Genomic DNA, 23,116 nt, shown 5'->3' on the forward strand with positions numbered 1-23,116 from the left:
TCCCCTCCTGGGTACCTGGCAACGAGGGCGACTAACCGACCCAATCCTGACAAATCTAAATAAAACGAGATAAACACATGCTACTGTACCAATCACAGCAGAGCAGACTTCAGCGGATGATATCCTATGGGCTACGCGAGTATTGCCCTGCAAGCGGTAGCGCACCGTGGAAGAAGAGCAGAATGCAGCCCGAAAAAGGCCCACGACTCAAGGAAAGCCTTGGTCCAGTTCCTTCACTGATGTGATCAAGGATTGGACATATCAACGTACTCGGATTACGGGAATGTTCTGGGGAGCCTGTATATGGAGCAGAAGCTTCTCGACGTCAGTGACGGAGAGACCGATAGCAGAAACATAAACGAGAGAGGTGAGTCTCTTTATGACTACATAATTAGAAGCAATTGAAGGTAGAAACCTCACCGTTGTAACAAAGAACCGTAGCTATGTGTTGGACGTCACACTTGCGTGTGACTCCCTAGCGGATTAAATCCTAAAGAGTTGGGCCCAAATGAACGCTCGTTCTCGTATCACTCGGTTCCCTTACCAAGCGCAGAACCAACCCGAAGGATGAGCTGCCAAAACACATGCCTTTTACAAACATATGCTCGGCAGCGCTCAATAAAGCCTGCTCGAGCACTGTTTATAAAACTTACCGAAAACCACCCTAGTGGTCGCCTGAACTGAAGAAGTTTTGTGTCGACTGCAGGAATCTTTTTAACAAAGTTGGAAGTAGCAACACTGATCGTAGCTGGGAAACCTACAGGCTCAATCTAACTAGTTACAAGTCGGAGATTAGGAATGTTAATCGCCAACCATATTCCGATAGGCTGGAGCGAGATGAAATTGGGAAGCACCACCAATGCTGGGAAAGCATCGCATGTAAAGTACAAAGACTTTAGGCCCATAAAATTGTCTTCGTTTCTACTAAAAGAGATAAGTAGAAGCCTATCTCAGAACCTCAATCAGCCCGACTTTGCTGTTTTCTTCCCTACACGCGTACAGTAAGGAAAGTCCACTGACACTGCCCTTCACTCCCTGGTCTCAAATATAGAAAACTCACTTTTTATCAAAGACTCATTCGAGAGTCGAGAAAGGCTACTTCGACATAGCGGATGCGTTCAATAACATACTGCCTTCTGCGACTACCGGATTTATGACAATACTTTGGGTGGAAGGATATCTTGTCGACCTCATCAGCTTGCTGCTCAGCTCAAGTAGCTGCAAGGTTGTGAATGCCGAGCTGACCGGTCAGACCTCCCGTAGGTTCGTGAGGAGAGGCATTACATAGGGCGGTGTTCTCTCCTCTCTTCTGTGGTTGTTAAAGACGGAACACCATGTTGCTATTGCATACGCGGATGATATGCTATTAATTTGTAGTGGTGAATTTACGCAAACGCTGTGCAACGTAGTGGAATCAGCTCTTTCAACAATCTCAAGGTGGGCGTCACAATGCCGGTTAGGAGTGAATCCCAGAAAAACGGAACTAGTACTGTTCACAAATACATAAAATTGCAGAGCTTTAACTGGCTAAACTCAATGGAGTCAGGTGCAAGGCTAAACATCTGGATAAGAAGCTTTACTGAAAGCTTTAAGAAAGCCACAAATGCACTATACTCGTGCAAGAAACCTTTGGGGTTTCTCAACCCGTGTGGTACATTGGATCTATCAGACTAGCAGTCGAGCAATCGCACTTTATAGGGTTGCTCTGCTCTTACACTGCTCAGCAAGGTACAGAGATCAGATCCAGATTTAATTAATTAATTTAATTTTTTTAATACATTTTTTTTGTGGGGTGGTACAGGGTATTTAAGAGTTGAGCCTGCTCGACTTTAGCATTCCTTTCTTGTTTTAATTGTTAATTTAGGCGATTAAAATAAATTGACTTTATTCAATATAAAAACAAGTAACTAAAAATATTTATAGAAATTAAAAAAATTTAGAAAATTAAAAACAAATTTTTTAACAATTTTACCTCTCTCTGTATTCGAACTCATGTAAAGGGTGTACAATGGCACATTCACATAGCAATTGCGTCTATGTGAGTGTATGCATGCGTGTCTATTCGTGTCTGTGTAACATTTTGTTACATTTTGTAGCTCCCGCAAACCTATTATACTTTTGTACATTCCATGTACAGAGTATAACAAGAAAGGAATGCTAAAGTCGAGCAGGCTCAACCCCTAAACCACCCCACAAAAAAATGTATTAAACAAATTTAATTATTTTAGTTAATTAATTAAATATAAAATATTCCATACATGCATACATACATTTACATTTTCATCAGAATCGTGTCTATGCGTATTTGTGTACTTGTACATATGTATGTGTGCATTACATAATTATGTCAAAGCACTCTTGCTTTGAAACTAGGGATACGGATATATAATCACTAAGTGGATGTCTACCAAATTTTAGTTTAAAATTCCAAGGATAACGAGAGTTATAGAAAATCACAAATAGTGTGGAAGTGGTGGGGAGGGAGCATCGGGAAATATAAACAAACTTGCCCTTTCTTGGACGTAGGAAAATCTGGATACCACGTTTGGTTATTCTAGCTCTTACAGTTTCTGAGATCCTTGCGTTCAAACAGACAGATTTGATGTGTTTATGCATGTCAGCGTCCGTTAACACGATGTTCGCGTCCGGTCAGGAGAGGCTGTAGTTCGAATTTCTAGAAAAATAGTGTCCGCGTACGATCAAGAAGTGTCCACACAAGAGAGTCGAACTTGCTCTAAAAAGTACACCAAAACGATGTTAGGTTAAAAGAGGTGTCCGTTAAGGGAGTTTTCACTGTATACCCTTTTTATCCTACGGGTACAGGTACTTGTATGCTTCAGAATCACATAATATAACCGAGGTTGCATTCGGTCTTGTTCGCTCAATTTATGTTAGTCTTAAGCTGATCTTCAATACATAAATGCGCAACGTATTCTGAATTATTGAGAAATTTCGTTCAACGTTTGAAGTTTTGACCATTTGTTCGACTCAAGTCATTGTAAATCGTTATGCATAAAGCTCCCTCAATTACTAAAAAATACCAGTCAATTAAAACCCTTTTAGTTTGTTATGGTATCGTAATCAAATTTGGTATTTATTAGCTTTTTTGATGCCTCAGCATATACTATAGAATGAGGTTTCATCCATTAATTGGTGCACTTTATTATATAGCTGCCATAAGTACCAATGGTGAATGGGTGTCACAACTAGCCTTGGCCGCGCTCATCTTGAAGTTTTCTCGATGTATATTAAGTTTATTTATGCTTATTAAAATTCCAAGAATATACTGTATTTAAACAAATTAAAAAGAATTTGATTAACAAAACAATTTTAATAATAGTTTACGTTTGGCTTCATATTCCGATAAGTATACTCGTATATAAAATATAAATTTTATATATTTAAACAAAGTAGGATTATATGAAGCATTTTGGGCCATTACAGATATGTTGCTTAAAACTTAATTTAGAAAATAGTAAAAAAAATATATATGCAAATCCTTAAGTATGCTATACATATGTATATGATTGGATTTTTTGACGTTGGCCTACCCGCGATATATTACTACAGTCTGCTACTCTCGTGTTGTGGGCTCATTGCAACATTGCTAATATTGTGACGCAACATTTGTTGCGACTTATCGTATCCATTGTTCGACATTTGCAGGTGCTGAGGAAGCATGGCTGGCCGCCCATTGGAGGGAAGTGACTCATCGACGGTGAATACAGCATTGTCATGCCCAAGCGTACGACGAGCGTTGTCAACGTCATCTAGATCGCCCTTTTGTGTCTCCTGGTTAGTACCATCGGCTTTGCCCTCAAGCAAGAAGCAGGTGATGAAGAAGAGCACTGAGCCTATAGAAATATAAATAGTATTATCAGGATACGCAACATAAATAAGAAAGCTTTACTTACTGATGCCATAAAAGCCTGCATAGAAAATCATAATCGAGCCACGGTAGCCTAAAACTTTGGCCACCGGATCCACCAAAATTGGCAAATTGCCGCCAAAGTTGTTCATGACAAACAAAAACACGCCAATGGTCGAGGAGCGGACACGCAACGGTACGATCTCGACAACAATAGCGAATACTATGCCGAACCACATTTCAGCGAAGAAGTAGCTCAGGCCTAGTGTGATCATGGCCCACATTGGATCAAAGTACACTGAGCCGAAGGCCGGCAGTGTTGCAATCAGCTGGCTTACAGCCAAGACAAATGCACGCGAGCGTATGCCCATTTTGGCAACAATCTTGTCCGATACTATGCCACCGACCACGACACCTACACTACCAATACCAATGGTTACGCCGAATAACCACCAGCCCAGATCTACTTCAGGAAAGTAGGTGTTATAGTAAAGGTCAGCGTTGTAGGCAAATGTCATGCCCCCGCAATGACGTATCGAGGCCGCAATCATCAGCATGATCATTGCTGGATTTTTAATAACTTTCCAAAGCGAAATGGGTTTTCCACTGGCTGTTTGATGATCACCTTCACCAATGGACTTACGTTCTGGCTCCTTAAGAGTAGCGCCGGTGAGAGCAGCCACAATGATGGTTAGTACACCGGCACCAAGATAGCAAACACGCCACCCGAGATTCCAAAAGTTCAGCTTAGTAATGTAACGACCCACGGGAAAGGCAATGCCATAACCACCGTATATTCCCCAGTTAAAAATTGCCATAACTAGAGCACGCTTGTCTTCCGGAAAGATGTCTGACATAATGCCTGTTGCCAGAGGATTACATCCAGATTCGCTGTACTTGATAAAGGCGACAGATTAGAGATTAATAGACTCAACAATTGATCCAATGTACTCACCCCGCGGCCATGACCATGCGCAGCAGGACCAGCTGCCAGTACTCTTTCACTGTGCCTTGCAGTATGATGGCTATGCCAAATATTACCGTGCACACAGTCAGCATCTTGACACGATTGTATTTGTCTGCCGCGAAGCCCATAAAGACACCTGCAATTGTGAATACAAGTATGAAAGTGGGCCCCGCCAGGATTTGGTAGTCGATGCCCAGGCCATTGTAGTTCCACTCGCAATAACCAGTGCTGTTTATATCCAAGGCATAGCAGCTACTTTCGTTGGCCACATCTGCGCACTGCGTGGGTAGCTCGTGCCGATTAAACATGGTGTTGTTCTGTTGGCATGCATGGTCACCATAGTCCAGCTCAATTGCAGTCTGTTTTGAGGTCACGCCAATCAGGTAGTGTCCCAACTCGCCCAGTATGTATCCAATTGTTAGAATGCCCAGCACGTAGGAGTTGTAAAAGCCACTGATCTTCTTCAGAAGCGGTATCATCCTGAAGTGATTTAAATTAAGGCAGTTGGTGGGGGAAAAACTGCAATTATAAAAAGAAGGAACGGGATTTAATTTATTGTATGCCGGACACTTCATTTGTAATGCATATCGCCCGCCGTTTACAAGATGATAAGTATCCACTTATGTATATGTACGAGTACGCACTTTGTGCCGTTGGAAAGTAAATAAAACATGACTGCATGTTGTCTCAAGAGGAAAATACGAAGCTGCATCAACATTTTTAATTTGTAGCCGATGCGAAATGTAAATAAACGAGCGTGGCAGAAAATAATAATTAAACTTGTGATATAATGCAATCAGAATATTTGTTTTCTTGATTGTAGAAAAATGCACCAAGGGTAAAAACGTTCTTAAATTGAGAAAATTTTCTATTTTTGTACCATATACCCGAGATGTAAAAAGGGTATTATTATTAAACAAAGCATGTACCAGGAAGAAGGAAGCATGCCTATTACATTTTTCAGCTCGCGCATACCTAATACCTATACTATACTCTTGTACATTTTATGTACAGAGTATAAAAACAAGAAAGGAATGCTAAAGTCGAGCAGGCTCAATTCTTAAATACCCTGTACCGCCCACAAAAAAGTAATTAAATTAATTAATTAATTTAATTAAATTAATTAACAAAATTAATTTAATTAATTAACTAAATTAAATATAAAATATTCCATGCATGCATACATACATTTACATCAGAATCGTGCCTTATGCGTGTTTGTGTACATATGTATGTATGTGTGCATTGGGCCTGGTTATATGGCTATAACTTTCTTTCCGATCATTCTATCATAATGAAACTTGGTATTTTCACTAACCTAATGTGACAAATTTTAGTTAAAAATTCCAAGGATTACGGGAGTTATAGAAAATCGTTAATAGGGGGGAGTGGGGGGTTGGATCACAAAAAATGAATAAACTCGTCCTTTCTCGGTCTCAGGAGAATCTGTATACCAAGTTTGGTTATTCTAGCTCTTATACTTTCGGAGATCCTTGCATTCATACAGACAGACGGACATGGCTATATCGACTCGGCTTGTCATGCTGATCAAGAATATATATACTTTGTGGGGTCTACCAAGCCTCCTTGTGTGTGTTCCATGTGCACTCGCACAAAACTAATATACCCTTGTACCCTTTGGGTACAGGGTATAAAATAAGTACATAATAATAATAACTTCATAATAGATTTCATTTCCATCATGTCGAATAGTTGTTGAGTTCAAATATTGGGTTTTTTAAAGCCGACTTCAACTGAACCAAAAACTCATTTGTAGGCCTATAACAATTTCTTGATACAGTTTGAAAGCGAAGCTCAATCGTGCAAACTGCTGTAAAACAAACAGTATACAAATTCTGGTTGTCTAGCTCTGATCGACCCTCGCAGCTGTAGCAACGGCCCTCGCCTACCTCCTCGACCACGGCATTTCTATAATCAATCAAGTTAATTTACTTTTTATGTTTTGCTCAATTGTCGTTGTTGTTGTAAAACAAACAATATGTACACTGTTCTGTTTACTTTCGGGTTTTTTGGATTTTGCCATTTTAAAAATTTTGTTGACAAGCAAGGTCAACGTCAAGAATTGCTGAAATAAATAAAAGCTCCGATCATTAGTGCAAGGAAATGCTCGTAACCAAAAACAAAACAGCACAATTCGAAGTCTGACAAGTGTCTAATGAAACGTGTTATCCAGATACGTTGGTATCTATAGAATATGCGGCTTGAAGCAGCCAAGTATGCGGATGCTCGTGTCGGGCCATTTCAGAGAGTAGTTTGGAGTAGTTTATTCAATTTCCAAGCTTCAAAGGTTCACGGATAGAATAATATATATATAATATATATATATATATATATATATATATGTAAATAAACGAGAGTGGCAGAAAATAATAATTAAACTTGTGATATAATGCACTCAGAATATTTGTTTTCTTGAGCAGCGCTGCAGCAGCAAATATATTTATGGCTATAACATCTTGTTAAATCGGTCTATCATAGTCTATTAACATACGCGTAATTTAAAATCTTATAATTTGTACTTGTAATTTAAAATCGTTCAAGTTTCTCTTTTCTATTTAGCCGTGGCATAAGGACACATAATAACCAACAAAATTTTAGTTCGAAGTTCTAAGAATTAAAGGAGTTATGGATTGCGAGGGAGGGAGGGAAATTCCAAAATAAACATTTTCTGCGTATTCGCACAAGACATCTGGGACTAAAATTTGGTGTTCCTAGGTCTTATAGTCTCCGAGATATAGGCGATTATACGAATGGAAAATCGGGAAAACCCCCATAGGGGGGAAGTGGGGGGGGGGGGGAAATCAAAAAAATAAAACAAACTCGTATAGAATACACACATAACGCTCTATCTCTTATAGTCTCTGAGATCTAGGTGATCATACGGACGGACAGACAGACAGACAGGGCTAAATCGACTCGTCTTGTCATGCTGATCAAGAATATATATACTTTGTGGGGCCTGCCACGCCTCCTTCTTCCTGTTACATTTTTCACCTTGCGCAAACCTAATATACTCTTGCACATTTCATGTACAGAGTATAAAAACAAGAAAGGAATGCTAAAGTCGAGCAGGCTCAACTCTTAAATACCCTGTACCACCCCACAAAAAAGTAATTAAATTAATTAATTAATTTAATTTAATTAATTAACTAAATTAATTTAATTAATTAACTAAATATTAATTAATTAAATATAAAATATTCCATGCATGCATACATACATTTACATTTATATCAGAATCGTGCCTTATGCGTGTTTGTGTACTTGTACATATGTATGTATGTGTGCATTGGGCCTGGTTATATGGCTATAACTTTCTTTCCGATCATTCTATCATAATGAAACTTGGTATACGGATATATAATTACTAATCTAATGTAACTATCAAATTTTAGTTCAAAATTCCAAGAATTACGGGAGTTATAGAAAATCGGTAATAGGGGGGGAGTGGGGGGGTGGATCAGAAAAAATGAACAAACTCGTCCTTTCTCGGTCTCAGGAGAATCTGTATACCAAGTTTGGTTATTCTAGCTCTTATACTTTCGGAGATCCTTGCGTTCATACAGACAGACAGACAGACAGACGGACAGACGGACATGGCTATATCGACTCGGCTTGTCATGCTGATCAAGAATATATATACTTTGTGGGGTCTACCAAGCCTCCTTCTGTGTGTTCCATGTGCACTCGCACAAAACTAATATACCCTTGTACCCTTTGGGTACAGGGTATAAAAATTGTTTTCTTTTTTGTGGGAGTGGGTACAGGGTATTTCACTGTCGAGCTTGCTCGACTGTAGCGTTCTCTCTTGTTTGTTTTTGTGGAAATTGTGCCAGGTATTTAAGACTATTGTTAAGTTGTGGAAGAGAGAGTGTAGATTGCCGAAACATGACCATTCCAACTTTATGATATATAGTATATGTACATAGTATCTAAAGTGCAAAAAGCGTCGAAGTTGTCGTTTATATTGAATGTACTTAGAACTTAACGACTCGGCAACGTATACAAAATAATATTTACCAGAAAAAAAAGCAATTTCTTAGGGCGTAGCAAATTAACATACGCGTAATTTAAAATCTTATAATTTGTACTTGTAATTTAAAATCGTTGAAGTTTCTCTAGCCGAAAAACTAACAAACCTATAGCCCATGAACTTGAAATGATGTGTAAAACAGGTTATTTCTCGTGCTTCTCTGAGCTTAATCATGAGTGAATGGAGTGGCCATGCAACAATGACAAACACATAAATAACGCCCAATAATACTGGCCGATTACTCTCAAGTACAGGCCTGTCATGATAGAAGGGTACAGACTCGGCTAATGTTCGTGACAAGATTTTACCAAGAACAAACCGCAAGCTAGGCTACACTGGTATATACATACTTACATATGTATGTATGTATGTATGTACATTGCCATGCACTTAAATTGGGACAAGATTTTTTGGCTCTTGTATTGTGTTTTTATAGCCTGTACCCAAAGGGTGAAAGGCCTATCTAAATCGATCAATTTATAGAAAAGTTAATAGCGAAACAATTTCACTTCGGTACTACGCCCACAAGCCGCAGCATCAAGTTCATTCTTCTTCCTTTTGCTTCCGCTAGGGACGCATATAACTTAGTTCCGGAAGTTTTGTTAAAAGCAAAACAATTCGTGTGTTTTTTTTTATTTCTATAGAGTTTCATTACAACTCGGCTTGTGGTTTTTAATATAATTAGCGAAGGCTTTTACTTTTTCCGATATCAACATAGTTTTATGTTCATCTACGACTTTTACTTTAATTTGCTGCAATATATACTGCTTAAATTCGTTTGCTGAGTCTATATTGGTGCTCTAAATGTCAAAAACTTCTACGTACCCAAACACGAGTTTTCTGCAATGAAAGCGATTTTTTCGAAAACGGGCAAAGGAGACTTATACATTATGAATCTGTGTACTTTTGTTAAGACATTGACATTGTTATCTCCACGCGCTGTGCGAAAGTAATACTCAACAAAACACAATTACTTTTGTTTTAGATTCCTACTAAATAGACACACACAAAATACTGGATAACGCGAACACACATACAATGACGTCACGATATGGCTTAGAAATTGATTCTACCTTGATCTTTGCTTTCCATACTTATACTTTTACTAGCAGGTATTGCCCGCCTTAACCCGGCTCAATATAATGTTTCCAATTGTATTTATTTTCTGTGTGCATAACCTACCCATATGTTTTCACCTTATAAGTTACCAGTAGGAAGGCACTTAAGGTATTGAAATGAACATTTTCTGTTCTTGACAAAAAATTGTTCAGTAGTCCGTTACATTTTTGTTCTTGCCAAACTATTTCGTTAAACGAACATGACCACTATACCTAATATTTTTTAAAGCTCGTTTTCCCCCCTTTTGGAGCTAGAATTTTCTAAGTGTGCTCCTACACTATGATGGATACTATGAAAGGATACTTGAGTCCAAATTTCACCTTTTACCGTTTGGGCTGTGCGTTGATCACCAATTAGTCAGGACAAACTGTTTTATATATAGAGATAACGCAACGTTTTAAGATAGACTATGTGCAAAAAAGGGGAATAATTATAAGGGTATATCCTAATTTTAAATTCACATTTGGGTCTTTTCGTGCCATATTGAGTCAATACGGTCAAGCACAAACTCGGAATATGAAACACGGCACTCGTGCCAATGCCGTGCAGCGATGTGCCACGATCAAAAAGCACTGACAATTCTCATCTCAATTTGCTAGAGTAAAACTTTCGATAGTTGAAGCCACCGATACCATCAAAATATCGAAGTTAGAAGGCAAAAGGCAGAATATTTAAATAATAAAATCTAATTATTTATTGAGAACAATAAGAACACATCATATACACACATACATCTGCCCGCAATGCGAAGCAGAATATGCGTAGCTCCGTTATTCGGTTTCTGCTTTACTATCGCTTACGCAGTCGTTGCCTAGCGACGGTAACTGTAAACTTTTGGCGTTTTCCCTTTGCAATTAACATTAAATGGTCACAACGAAAGAAGAAGAGCGAGCCAATGACTTGCAGTTGTTGTTGTTTTTAGAGCATTATTTTTTTTACAATCAAACAACTGTGTTCAATTGCCCAATGTATACATTAATACGAATACGAATACATACATACTATATTAATACACAGACATACATATGTATGTACATATGTTTCTCTTTACTTTTTCAACCGTACGTAGAGAACCGCACACATAGACACGAACTGTTGCTTGTTGTGTGTGTGAGTGTGTGTATGTGATATCCCCAACTATTTGATATTTGTTGTTGCTGCATAAAGGTATTAATGAAAACCCTAATGCCAAATGCACTAAACAAAGAAAAAATTACTTTAAAAAATGTTATATAATTTTCAATTAATTAACATTTCTTGCTCTGTCAGTGCAAGACGAATGTACATACACACATACATATGTAGATACATATGTACATACATAGATGTGCACATACATACATATGTATCTATGGACATTCACACATTAGTGTCTCACATTTTGCTTTGGCTATTTCAATCATTTGCACGCAACTACACGAACAGCTGCTTGCATGTGTGTGTGTGTATGTATACTTAGTTGTCCCCAACTGTTTGATATTTTGTATTGTTTGTTCTCCCTGCTTTTGTAAAATGCATATTTTGAAAATCCTTGAATGCAAAGTTGTAGATTTAGTTACGTAGATTACATTACCCGATCGATCGGACTAAATTTATAACAGAAACTTTTCATTTGAAATAGTGAATAAATATTAAAACCCCAATAATTCAAGCTCCAACACAAATTTCGAAAATCTATTCTTTAATTGATTTTAGAAACTAAGTTTTATGTCGATCGGTTGAAAAATGCGGATTTTTCAAACAAACTTTGGAGCTCGTTTTCCCCTCTTTGGAGCTCGAATTTTCCAAAATCCCTTCTTAGTGCGCATCTACACCATGATAGCATACTTGAGCCCAAATTTCAGCATCCTAGCTTTTATCGTTTGGGCTATGGGCTGTTAACGCGGTTTCCTTTTGTGCCCCAAGAAAAACCCAATAATTCAAGCTCCAACTAAAAATTTAAAAAACCGAGTACGCAGTTTTCTTTGTATTCTTTTATTGATTTTAGAAACCAAGTTTTATGTCGATCGGCTAAAAAATGCGGATTTTTCAAACAAACTTTGGAGCTCGTTTTCCCCCCTTTGGAGCTCGAATTTTCCAAAATCCCTTCTTAGTGCGCATCTACACCATGATAGGATACTTGAGCCCAAATTTCAGCATCCTAGCTTTTACCGTGTAGGCTGTGGGCTGTTGACGCGGTTTGCTTTTGTGCCCCAACATTTTTTTACAGGAAAACTTCCATATTTTAGGCCCCAAAAAAAATATCAAAAATCCAAGTATACAGTTTTTCTTGGAATCTTCTGAGAGTATACAAACTAAGATTGAAGTTAATCAGATGAAAGCTGTAGACTGTGCGTTGATCACCAATCAGTCAGTCAGGACAAACTGTTTTATATATATAGATTTTTAAACAAATAGAACCACTTTTATAATAAGCGAAAGTTGGCAAAAACTTTCGTCCAATTTGCAAATGCAGGGCTGTCATCGATCCGCTAAGTTCATGAGCGTGCCAAATTAACAGGGTTGCGATAAAGCTCAAAAAAAAGGGTTTTGATTGGGGTGCCTATTTATTGAAACTGTATTTATATCCAAATATATTTTCATAAATTGTTCGATTTTATGCCGCTGTGGGACCATAGTGCATTGGGCGGAATCGGTTCGGAAAAAAATCCCAAATAAATGATCGACTCGACTTGTTATGCTTGTGTTATAGTTTTTGGTTATTTTTATACCATGTACCAGTAGGGTAAAAAGGGTATATTAGGTTTGTGCAAAGTATGTAACATACAGAAGGAAGCATCTCCGACCCCATAAAGTATATATATTCTTGATCAGCATGACGAGAGAAATCGATCTAGACATGTCCGTCCGTCTGTCCGTCTGGATGAACGCGAGGATCTCAGAAACTATAAAAGCTAGAATAACCAAAGTTGGCATCCAGATTCTCCTAGGTCCGAGTAAGGACGAGTTTATTTTATTTTTTGGAATTTTCCCCCCCTTCCCCCGCTACAGAATTTCGTCAATAGCGTCCACATTTCAAATGCTACCTAAACCAAACTTATAACTTATATATAATTGTCTACTGTTGTTGTTTATTTAATTCGGTCAATTCTAAGAAAAGTTATTAGCAAAACAAATTCTCGCCAGTACAACCCCACCAAACTGCAGTAACAAGTTCGCTCTTCTTCTTCCTCTTTTTGCTGCTGCTATGCGCATATAACTCAGTGACGGAAGTTTACATGGGTACTCTTGTTTACATTGATGGAGATTCAGGGGATTAAGGAGACTTAGCTTTCCTTCCTTGCCTTACCCAAGCGTGGATGAACGCTTGAATATCGGAAACAATTATCAATCTTAGTATGTAGACTCTCCTAGTCCCAAGACAACACGAATTTGGTTTTATAAATGTGGTTCATCATGGATTCCCCGCCCCGTTCTCAGTTGCCGTTGTTATTGAATTATAACCGCAGTCAAGGTTAACCGGCGCGCCGGCTGCTTTACCTACTTACATATATACATATGTACATACATAGCTGTCTCAGTGCAACGTAATTATGGCAAAGGTGAAGTAGGGGGCGGTGGCACGCTTGCATACGGCGCGACGATGATGCAGACTTAGAGTAAGGCAATGCGACACCGCTGCCATATGCAAATGCAAGCAGTGAACAACAGACAACAAACAGAAACAATAAAAGCTATGCATTTACAGATATTGCCAGCATTTTTCAGTGACCAGGTGGTAATGCTGATGATGATGATGATGATGATGATGATGATGACAATGGGGTGCGGGGGTTATCGCGTTGGCCACTTTAGTCGACCGGTGTTCGACAGCGCATTGCCAATTTTCTCATGGTTAGCAAAGACTCTTTGACTGTGTTCTTGCTAAATTGTGCATAAATGTTTATTAATTAACGCGACGGCCAACCTGCCAAGATAACTAACGGCTGGTACTGGGTGTTGATAATAGAACGAATTAGCATACATTTAGTGAGCTACTTGGAGGGTGACCGTCACAGTGTCACTCCTGGGTAATAATCTGATTTATTTCGATCTCGATATCTTGTTGAAAATTTACCAGCCTTACTTATATGCCTTGCTAGCAAATCTAAACGTCATACAGAACTTCTGACAAGCCATTATACCCTGTACCTAAAGGGTAAAAGGGTATATTAGTTTTGTGCGAGTGTACATGTAAGAAGGCGAGGAAAACCCCACAAAGTATATAAAATCATTGGTCAGGATAACAAGTGGAATCCATATAAAAAATGTCCATCTGTCCGCTTGCCTGGCTGTCTGTATGAACGCAAGGATCTCAAAAAGTATATGAGCTGAAATAACATAATTTGGTATCCAGATTGTCCTAAATTCGAGAAAGGATGAGCTTATGATTTTTTCTGATACACCCGCTATGCACGATTTTCCATTATCTCGTAATTTTTAAAATTTAAATTTTTCGCAATTAGGTGCGGAATCACTTTCCTTCTTCTTTTCTTTGCTTCAGGACTAGTTAATCCATTTTTCGGAAATTTATACGATACTGATACAAATTGCATTCGAGTCGGGGCATACGCTCCAGTTATCAGAAACTAATATCCTAGATCAATTGCGCATCAATCTCAAATGCATTTACGGCATTACGGTCATCGATCATTTAACGTGGTGGGCGGGTGTTCTTAAAAAAATAATCGTGGACACGTGGCAATGTCGTGACGAAACTGTATGCATACATCATGATTTACGTACTCATCCAAATATTGTATATACTTACTTGTATGTGAAAACTTATACGAAGAAAAAAAGCGAATACGGCCGACTTGGCTATAAAGTCTAAACAGAACCGCACTTGAATAACCAGTTGGCGGACACAAAAAAGGGCAAACAGCGGCATCGGCATCTAAGCAGCTATCGTCAGGTGCCAGTCAACTATATTGGCTTGGCCAGTCGTACCATTATAGAACTATATTAAAATCGTACTACAAACGTGCAATTTGCTCTGTTGCCTATCTGCCTGGCTGGCTGAAAAACCCGATTTACGGGTTGATTGCTAAGTATTGCTTGACAAATGCAAATCGCCCGCTATTGGATGAAGACATGCGACTTCAATTGTTGTCAATTCAATAAATGTACATACTATATATGTACATATATCTAAAATGTATACTAAATAATTCTACACGTTATTGCGGACAAACGAGATTAAAACTACATAAAGCGCAGCTCGAGTCTCATAATGGTGGTGGTGGCAGGGCCTGAATGATCCATACAAGTACGCAGAATATATACATTTCATATACGCCAGATGTTCGATCTACGCTAATTGCTAATTACATAATTAGTATGGGGAAAATTAGAGTCGCTGCTTAGAAATAATAAGTCCAGGTTTTAGAAGGTGCTATCAATTAATATTAATGACATAGTGCAGCACTTTAATGATCCACAGTGAACGTAAGTAAAAGGCATTTTTGCAAATATCTATATATGCATGTGTCTAGCTTTACACTATACATATGTATATATAAAACACGAGAATGTGTTCATAGATCAAGTGGTTCCCATATGGCATAGGGAAGGCAATTTGGTTTTAATCGGCAAAACGTTAAATTTCTTAATATTATATACCCTGTGCCAACCAGAGAGCTAGCGAGTCAGATCCTGACCAATGTAGAAATATCTTTTTGACTTAATTTTGCCCTAACTGTTTCAATCGGAAGATTTACGTACCTAGGTTTACCGTTACACTTTTCAGTGAAGGGTACAAAGTGTAAGGCCTGTAACATCCATGAAGAACTATGTATAGTGGAAGATATTTGATAGGTACATATATGATCAGCATGGTGAGATAATATGTCAAGTAGAAGCTGTTATTTACACAGAAAGGACATACAAGTATATGATTTGAACTGTATTTCTGTCATCCACAAAATACAACCAAGAGAGAACGATACAGTCGGCCCGACAGCCCGACAGTGAAATACCCTGTACCCAGATGCACTTCCGACACAGAGGTATATGCGCCCATAGCAGAAGCACAAAGAGGAAGAAGAAGAGCGAACTTGTTGCTGCAGTTTGGGGAGGTTGCACTGGAGAGAATTTGTTTCGCTAATAACTTTTCTTAGAATTGACCAAATGGGATACAATTTTAAACAACAGTAGATCATTATATATTAATTATGTTTGGTTTAGGTAGTATTTGAAATATGGACGTTATTGACAAATTTCTGTAGCGGGGGAAAATTTAAAAAAAAAACAAGAGAGAACGCTACAGTCGAGCAAGCCCGACAGTGTAATACCCTGTACCCAGGTAAACTTCCGTCACTGAGTTATATGCGCCCATAGCAGCAACAAAAAGAGGAAGAAGAAGAGCGAACTTGTTGCTGCAGTTTGTGGGGGTTGTACTGGCGAGAATTTGTTTCGCTAATAACTTTTCTTAGAATTGACCGAATTGAATAAAATTTTGAACAACAGTAGACAATTATATATAAATTATGTGTGCAAAGTTTGGTTTAGGTAGCATTTGAAATGTGGACGCTATTGACGAAATTCTGTAGCGGGGGAAGGGGGGGAAAATTAAAAAAAAAAAAATAAACTCGTCCTTACTCGGACCTAGGAGAATCTGGATGCCAACTTTGGTTATTCTAGCTTTTATAGTTTCTGAGATCCTCGCGTTCATCCAGACGGACGGACAGACGGACGGACAGACGGACGGACATGTCTAGATCGATTTCTCTCGTCATGCTGATCAAGAATATATATACTTTATGGGGTCGGAGATGCTTCCTTCTGTATGTTACATACTTTGCACAAACCTAATATACCCTGTTTACCCTACGGGTACAGGGTATAACAAGAAAGGAATGCTAAAGTCGAGCAGGCTCAATTCTTAAATACCCTGTACCACCCCACAAAAAAGTAATTAAATTAATAAATTAATTTAATTTAATTAATTAACCAAATTAATTTAATTAATTAACTAAATTAAATATAAAATAGTCCATGCATGCATACATACATTTACATTTACATCAGAATCGTGCCTTATGCGTGCTTGTGTACTTGTACATATGTATGTATGTGTGCATTGGGCCTGGTTATATGGCTATAACTTTCTTTCCGATCATTCTATCATAATGAAACTTGGTATACGGATATATAATTACTAACCTAATGTGACTACCAAATTTTAGTTCAAATTACGGGAGTTATAGAAAATCGTTAATAGGGGGGGAGTGGGGGGGTGGATCAGAAAAAATGAACAAACTCGTCCTTTTTTCGGGCTCAGGAGAATCTGTATACCAAGTTTGGTTATTCTAGCTCTTATACTTTCGGAGATCCTTGCGTTCATACAGACAGACGGACACACAGACGGACAGACGGACATGGCTATATCGACTCGGCTTGTCATGCTGATCAAGAATATATATACTTTGTGGGGTCTACCAAGCCTCCTTCTGTGTGTTCCATGTGCACTCGCACAAAACTAATATACCCTTGTACCCTTTGGGTACAAGGTATAATAAACTCGTCCTTTCTCGGACCTAGGATACCTGGATACCAACTTTGGTTATTCTAGCTGTTATATGTTATGTTATATATATATATATATATATATATATATATATATATATAAAAGATATACATATACATATATATATATATATATATATATATATATATATATATATATATATATATATATATATATATATATATATATATATATATGTATATCTTGCAATCTAAAAGACTTTGTATGATGGGATGTGTAAAGAATGTGTTGTCAGAGATATGCAGTAGCACTGTAGTAATAAATCGCAGTGTGTGTTGGCTACAGTGTTAGTTACTTAACTGAGATAGGTTCGTGACTGTTGGTCAGACGCCCACTGCGATTATCGCATATACTACAAGTAATAGCTAAATGTTATAAGTGATATTGCCATAGACCTACGCTCACCAACAGACCTTAGTTTCAACTCCCTGTCTATTTGGCAATAGTTTGGTTGTTTTTCTTTTTTCCTGGTGCAAGTTTTGGTTTTAGTTTCATTTTGCTCTCGATTTCTGGTTCCGCACGCTGATAAGATACTAAACCTAGCGTGGCTGCGAGCAATAAGTTAGTAGTTGAATTTTGCTTTGTTTTAAGTCAGTAATAGCGTTTTGAAGCATCATTCAATATTATCATTTTCACTAATTTGTTTGTTTGACGGTCTCGAACGGCAAATACTGAACAGCGCCAACACGCTCTGGCAGACGGTTAAGTAATTTTTGTTGCCATCTAGAAATTTGTGTGTATGTTGTATCTATGAGAGTCCCCTCACTCCTACCACTTACATAGGTAATGTATGTATGTATGTATTTATTTATGTATATACACACATATACATATGTATAGGTAAGTCTTGTAAACTTTCTTCTTAGCCCTTCTTCCTAAAGAAACCGATAGTAAAAACTTACGTCTTAAACGGTGCCGATGAATTTGCCGTTGGTTGTTAGCACACTGAAATAATATTCGCCGACCAATATATTCCAATTAATGGATATTTGAATGTTTTAAAATTAACCGAACTTGACACACACTTTAGGTTAAAAAAGGAACAGCTTGAAATATTATTCAGCCTATTCACAATTTCAATTTGCCAATGCTTATCAATTGACAAATACAGCGCCGATTTCTGAGCAGTAAAAAAAATATTTAATAAAAACCGACAATTAATTGGGTAATTTGCCCATCTGCCAACTGCCTCTACCGATACTAAGGTTTCTTTTGGCACATCTAACTCGCTGCGTTTTGCAAACAGAACTAAAACACGATTTCAACCAGCGCTGGTTTTAAAAGGAAAACCGCCCAAGCACTGCCGCTTCGATCGTGGCAGCGACAGCAAATTATAATGAGTCGAGTCGAAGAACAGCAGAAAACTTGATGATTGAGCGCTGAATGTGAGAATCAAAGAGCAGCAGAGCGAGAGAACGGGAGAGAGCAAAATGGCGCCTGTGCGTTGCGAATCTTTATTGTTTGGCTTGTTATTCGACTGATTGACCAAAGGAGCGATCTGCCTAACTGCAACGAAAAAAGATCGAAGCCGTGCCTCCTTTTTGACTTTCTATTCAGGGCTAATTTTATTTAAGCCCTGCCGTTGGGTATTTGGCATTAGCTCTGATATTTATAACACCCAAAAGAATGCGTGGCAGGCCCCACGTCATCTGTACATAAATAATCAACATGATGAGACAGATACTCGTACATCCAAGCTCGTCTGTTCTCTAGTATTTTCATTTTACAGATATTTTAAGCATATGTATATGTACATAATTTAATAGCTGCATAGTTAAATTGCAAGCAATTAGAAACATTTTTGAAAGTAGGATTGGACTTCTATATCCTAGAGTACAAATACTTCAATTTGAAGCATTAACATACTTCATAGCTGTTCTAATATAAGAACTTTTTATGCAATAATTGCATTTTACCTAATGATTTTGTTATACCATATGGTTTTGGAATGTATGATAAAATGTGTATTATGTACTTACATACTTACTTATGAAAAAAAAATTGTTTTTTTTTATAAAAAAATAAGCATTTGCAAGGTTATATTAGAAAAAGTAGATTTCCAATGGTATTGTGCTATCATTTTGTTTACCTGCTCACAGTGCCTAAAAATACTCTATACTCTGTACCCACGTGTGAATGCATGTAACAACCAAGAAGAGGTGTGGCAGACCTAACAAAGTTTATACATATGTATGTATATTCTAGATCAGTATGACAAGAAGAGTCAATATAGCCATGTCCGTCCATTTATATGAACGCAAGGATCTCAGAAAGTACAAGAGCTAGGATAACCAAACTTGGTATCCAGGTTCCCCTAACATCTAGGTAGATCAAAAAGTTTCTAAAATTTTGTAATTCTTGCATTTTTGTTCAAATTTGGCAATTACATACATACGGTTAGTTCTTATGTGGCCATATGTCAAGATAAATGTAATCTCTGCCCAAGGTCTGGCCGCGTATGATGTGTTTGTTGCTGCTTTGGCAGAGCTCCGTACTGCACATATACACGCACTTCGTACCAGAGAAAGGACTAACGACTTTTTTTTTACCGAGTGCACTTCCCACAGTACTACCCCCTGCTAGATAGACAATTACCTTAAGTTAGTGGTTATAGACCAATTTAACAGGAAGTTATGCCCATATATATAATGTCAGGCCAAGCACTACCCACAGCTGTTGCTGCTTTGCACAGGCTCACGAGACATACACAGACACAGACAAACACGCATAGACACGCATATTTATTCAACACATATGTATGTACAGAGTATTTCAAAGTCGGAACACTCGACTTTAGCTTCTCTACTTGTTTTTTTATAATTTATTTTAAAATATTCTTATTTCTTAGTAGGAGTGGGTACAGGGCAGGTTGAGCCTGCTAGACTCTAGCATTCAATTCTTGTTTAAAAATTGATTCATTCAATAACCGCATACGCAGCCACACTGAAACCAGTTCGTCTGCGAAAAAAATACACAAAATGTGTAGCGTCATTGCGTAGTTCCCCGACAATAAGATGATTAGCCTGAACAGCGTCAAGACCGCTTATGACCGATCTAGACTTAAGCAAAACAGATATGCTGCTTACGTATGCAGCACATTGCGATGTGATATTGGCGATCACGTGACGCGAGAAGGGACTGCGTTGCAGATGCCAAAAACTTCTTGTTGCTTGTTGAGGTCTTTTGTGAATTCGGATGAAGGCTGTTTCTGTTTCTGGCTAGTACTATTTTGTTCAGACACTTTTATTTTGGCATTTTGTGTTGGTCGTAGACTTGCAAAATAAAAAGAGATTATTGCGTAGACTGCCACAGAAATTTGTCATACTTTTCTCCGGCCAAAACAGGTTTCGGTGAATTTTTTACTCTGTACAAGAGTATACATATTACGTTTTCGAGAGGTGAAAAATGTAGGCAGACCACACAAAGTATATGTATTCTTGATCAGAGTGACAAGAAGAGTCGATCTAGCCCTGTCTGTCTGTCCGATTAATCAACTATATCTCTACCTTGGCTTAACTCTGTACTGCACACATGCTCACACAAACGTATGGACACAATTCTTATGTATGTAAATGTGCAGTTATACATCCGTTAAGTGAGTTCGAATATCCAACCATTTTTTTGCAATATTATCATTTCGTTACTCTATTTAAATTGTTTTCAATTTCTATATTTATTCTGCACATACATATGTACAGAGTATTTCAAAGTCTGCACACCCGACTTTCGTTTTTCCAGTTATCACAACTGGATAATTTGTTATATTTTTATATAGCAAAACTTATATGAATTTATGAACATATGCTTATACATTTACATATATTTATGTATGTTATTGCATTATATCAGTCTGTGGACTAGGGCCAGTGTCTATTCTGCAGTATGAATTTGTCCGACTACTTAACATGCGTCTTATTTTGTTGGTGGTTGGCTTGGACTAGGTGACTCTTTGTTTATTGCTTTGGTTTTGCTTCAGCGAACGCGCGCTGCTTTCAAGGCACCTCTCGGTTGGCGGCTCTAGTTAAACGCTGGTGGTAGAACCTTGAGGCATATACATACATACAAACATACATACATATTTATGTACATATATGCATATGGCAGGTAGCGTTTTTAGCATAATCTATCAGAGCATTCGAGCAGGCTATTCAATTCGTTCCCTGACATTTGACCCCAAGAACTGCGCCGTTTAAAATAGTTTAAACCCGTTTTAATCACTTGGAATTATGCCCGTAATCTGATATGATTCATATGAGTATGCATATGCAAGGAATCAAATTAGCTTTAAAAATACTTATCAACACCAGGCAGTCGTCATTTTGCTGGAGCTGTCATTGCTACGTTCGTGGAGGTCTTGTTAATTCGAAAATTAGCGCAGGGCATCCATGGAAGCTGCACCGAACCTCAACCAGTTTCTGTGGTTAAGAGAATAATTTAAGTTTTTAATATTGTCTTCTGACCGCTACACATTTTTTAATGGTCAATTAGCAACCAAAGCTTCATCAGCACGAATTTGCAATCTCATGTGCTGTCGTATTACATTGGTTTGTTTAAGTAGCGGAAAGTTCTTTAAATTATTTTTTGATTACGTTCGGTATGTGCTAATAAATGAGTAAGAGTATTCATGTGCATGTGCGCTCGTAATTGAATTTATGCCCAGTATTGGGAACTCAATTGACTTATGTATTGGAACTCTATATATTCACTAACGGATGTACACTCTCAAATAAGACAACTGTCCAATTACATTGACTCACTCTATGACAAGCGTGCACCTTTAAGAAAATTTACCAAAGCTGGCCAAAAACCTTGGTTTAACCAAGGTATTGCTAGTAAAATTAGGGAACACATTACAAAGCTCCTGAACATTACCATCAACTAAAAATTTTAAGACGGTCAGTAAATAAAACAAGTAAGAAAGCTAAAGTCGGATGTTCCGACTTTGAAATACTCTGTACATATGTTTACAATAATTATAAAAAATTAAGAAAATTAAAAAAAAAATTTGGATCTATTTTACCTCTCTCGGTATTCGAACTCACGTAAAGGGTGTACAATTACACATTTACATAGCAATTGCGTCTATGTGAGTGTATGCATGCTATGCATGTCTATTCGTGTCTGTCGCACCAGCATCAACAACAGCTGCGGGCAGCAAATATATTTATGGCTATAACTTCTTGTTAAATCGGTCTATCATAGTGACGGACATGTTTAGATCGATTTCTTTCGTCATGCTGATTCAGAATATATATACTTTATGGGGTCGGAGATGCTTCCTTCTGCATGTAACATACTTTGCACACACCTCATATACCCTTTTTACCTTACGGGTATAAAAACACGAATTGCGGGGGAGTGGGGGTGCATCGGAAAAAACACTTAAACTCGTACTTTCTTGGACTTAGGAATCTGGATACCAAGTTTGGTTATTCAAGCTCCTTGCGTTCATACAGACACACGGACATGGTTATACCGACTCGTCTTGCCATACTGATCAAGAATATATGCATGTACATGGATATGTTATACTTTTGGGGGTCTGCCGCGTCTCCTTCTGTGTGTTACATACATATGTAT

General features: G+C 37.9%; 1 protein-coding gene across 1 annotated transcript; it reads right to left on the minus strand.

The window, feature by feature from the left end:
- Positions 1 to 3,311: 3,311 nt before the first annotated feature.
- Positions 3,312 to 18,756, minus strand: LOC115629861 (putative metabolite transport protein HI_1104). Its single transcript, XM_030526449.1, has 4 exons — positions 18,439 to 18,756; positions 4,824 to 5,354; positions 3,915 to 4,759; positions 3,312 to 3,854 (listed from the first exon to the last, which is right to left on the minus strand). Exons 2-4 carry the CDS (start codon positions 5,312 to 5,314, stop codon positions 3,565 to 3,567), a joined length of 1,626 nt encoding a protein of 541 aa, XP_030382309.1. The 5' UTR covers positions 5,315 to 5,354; positions 18,439 to 18,756; the 3' UTR covers positions 3,312 to 3,564.
- Positions 18,757 to 23,116: the final 4,360 nt, after the last annotated feature.

The sequence above is a fragment of the Scaptodrosophila lebanonensis genome, unplaced genomic scaffold (assembly GCF_003285725.1).
Source record: "Scaptodrosophila lebanonensis strain 11010-0011.00,11010-0021.00 unplaced genomic scaffold, SlebRS2 tig00000168-arrow-arrow-pilon, whole genome shotgun sequence".
Taxonomy (NCBI): Eukaryota; Metazoa; Arthropoda; class Insecta; order Diptera; family Drosophilidae; genus Scaptodrosophila; species Scaptodrosophila lebanonensis.

Bases quoted from the DNA above. Each gene is read 5' to 3' on its own strand.
- LOC115629861 (XM_030526449.1), bottom strand. From the start codon at position 5,314: ATGATACCGCTTCTGAAGAAGATCAGTGGCTTTTACAACTCCTACGTG. The intron at 4,760-4,823 runs GTGAGTACATTG...TATCAAGTACAG, and splicing joins CGCATGGTCATGGCCGCGGG to CGAATCTGGATGTAATCCTC. The intron at 3,855-3,914 runs GTAAGTAAAGCT...ATATTTCTATAG, and splicing joins TGCAGGCTTTTATGGCATCA to GCTCAGTGCTCTTCTTCATC.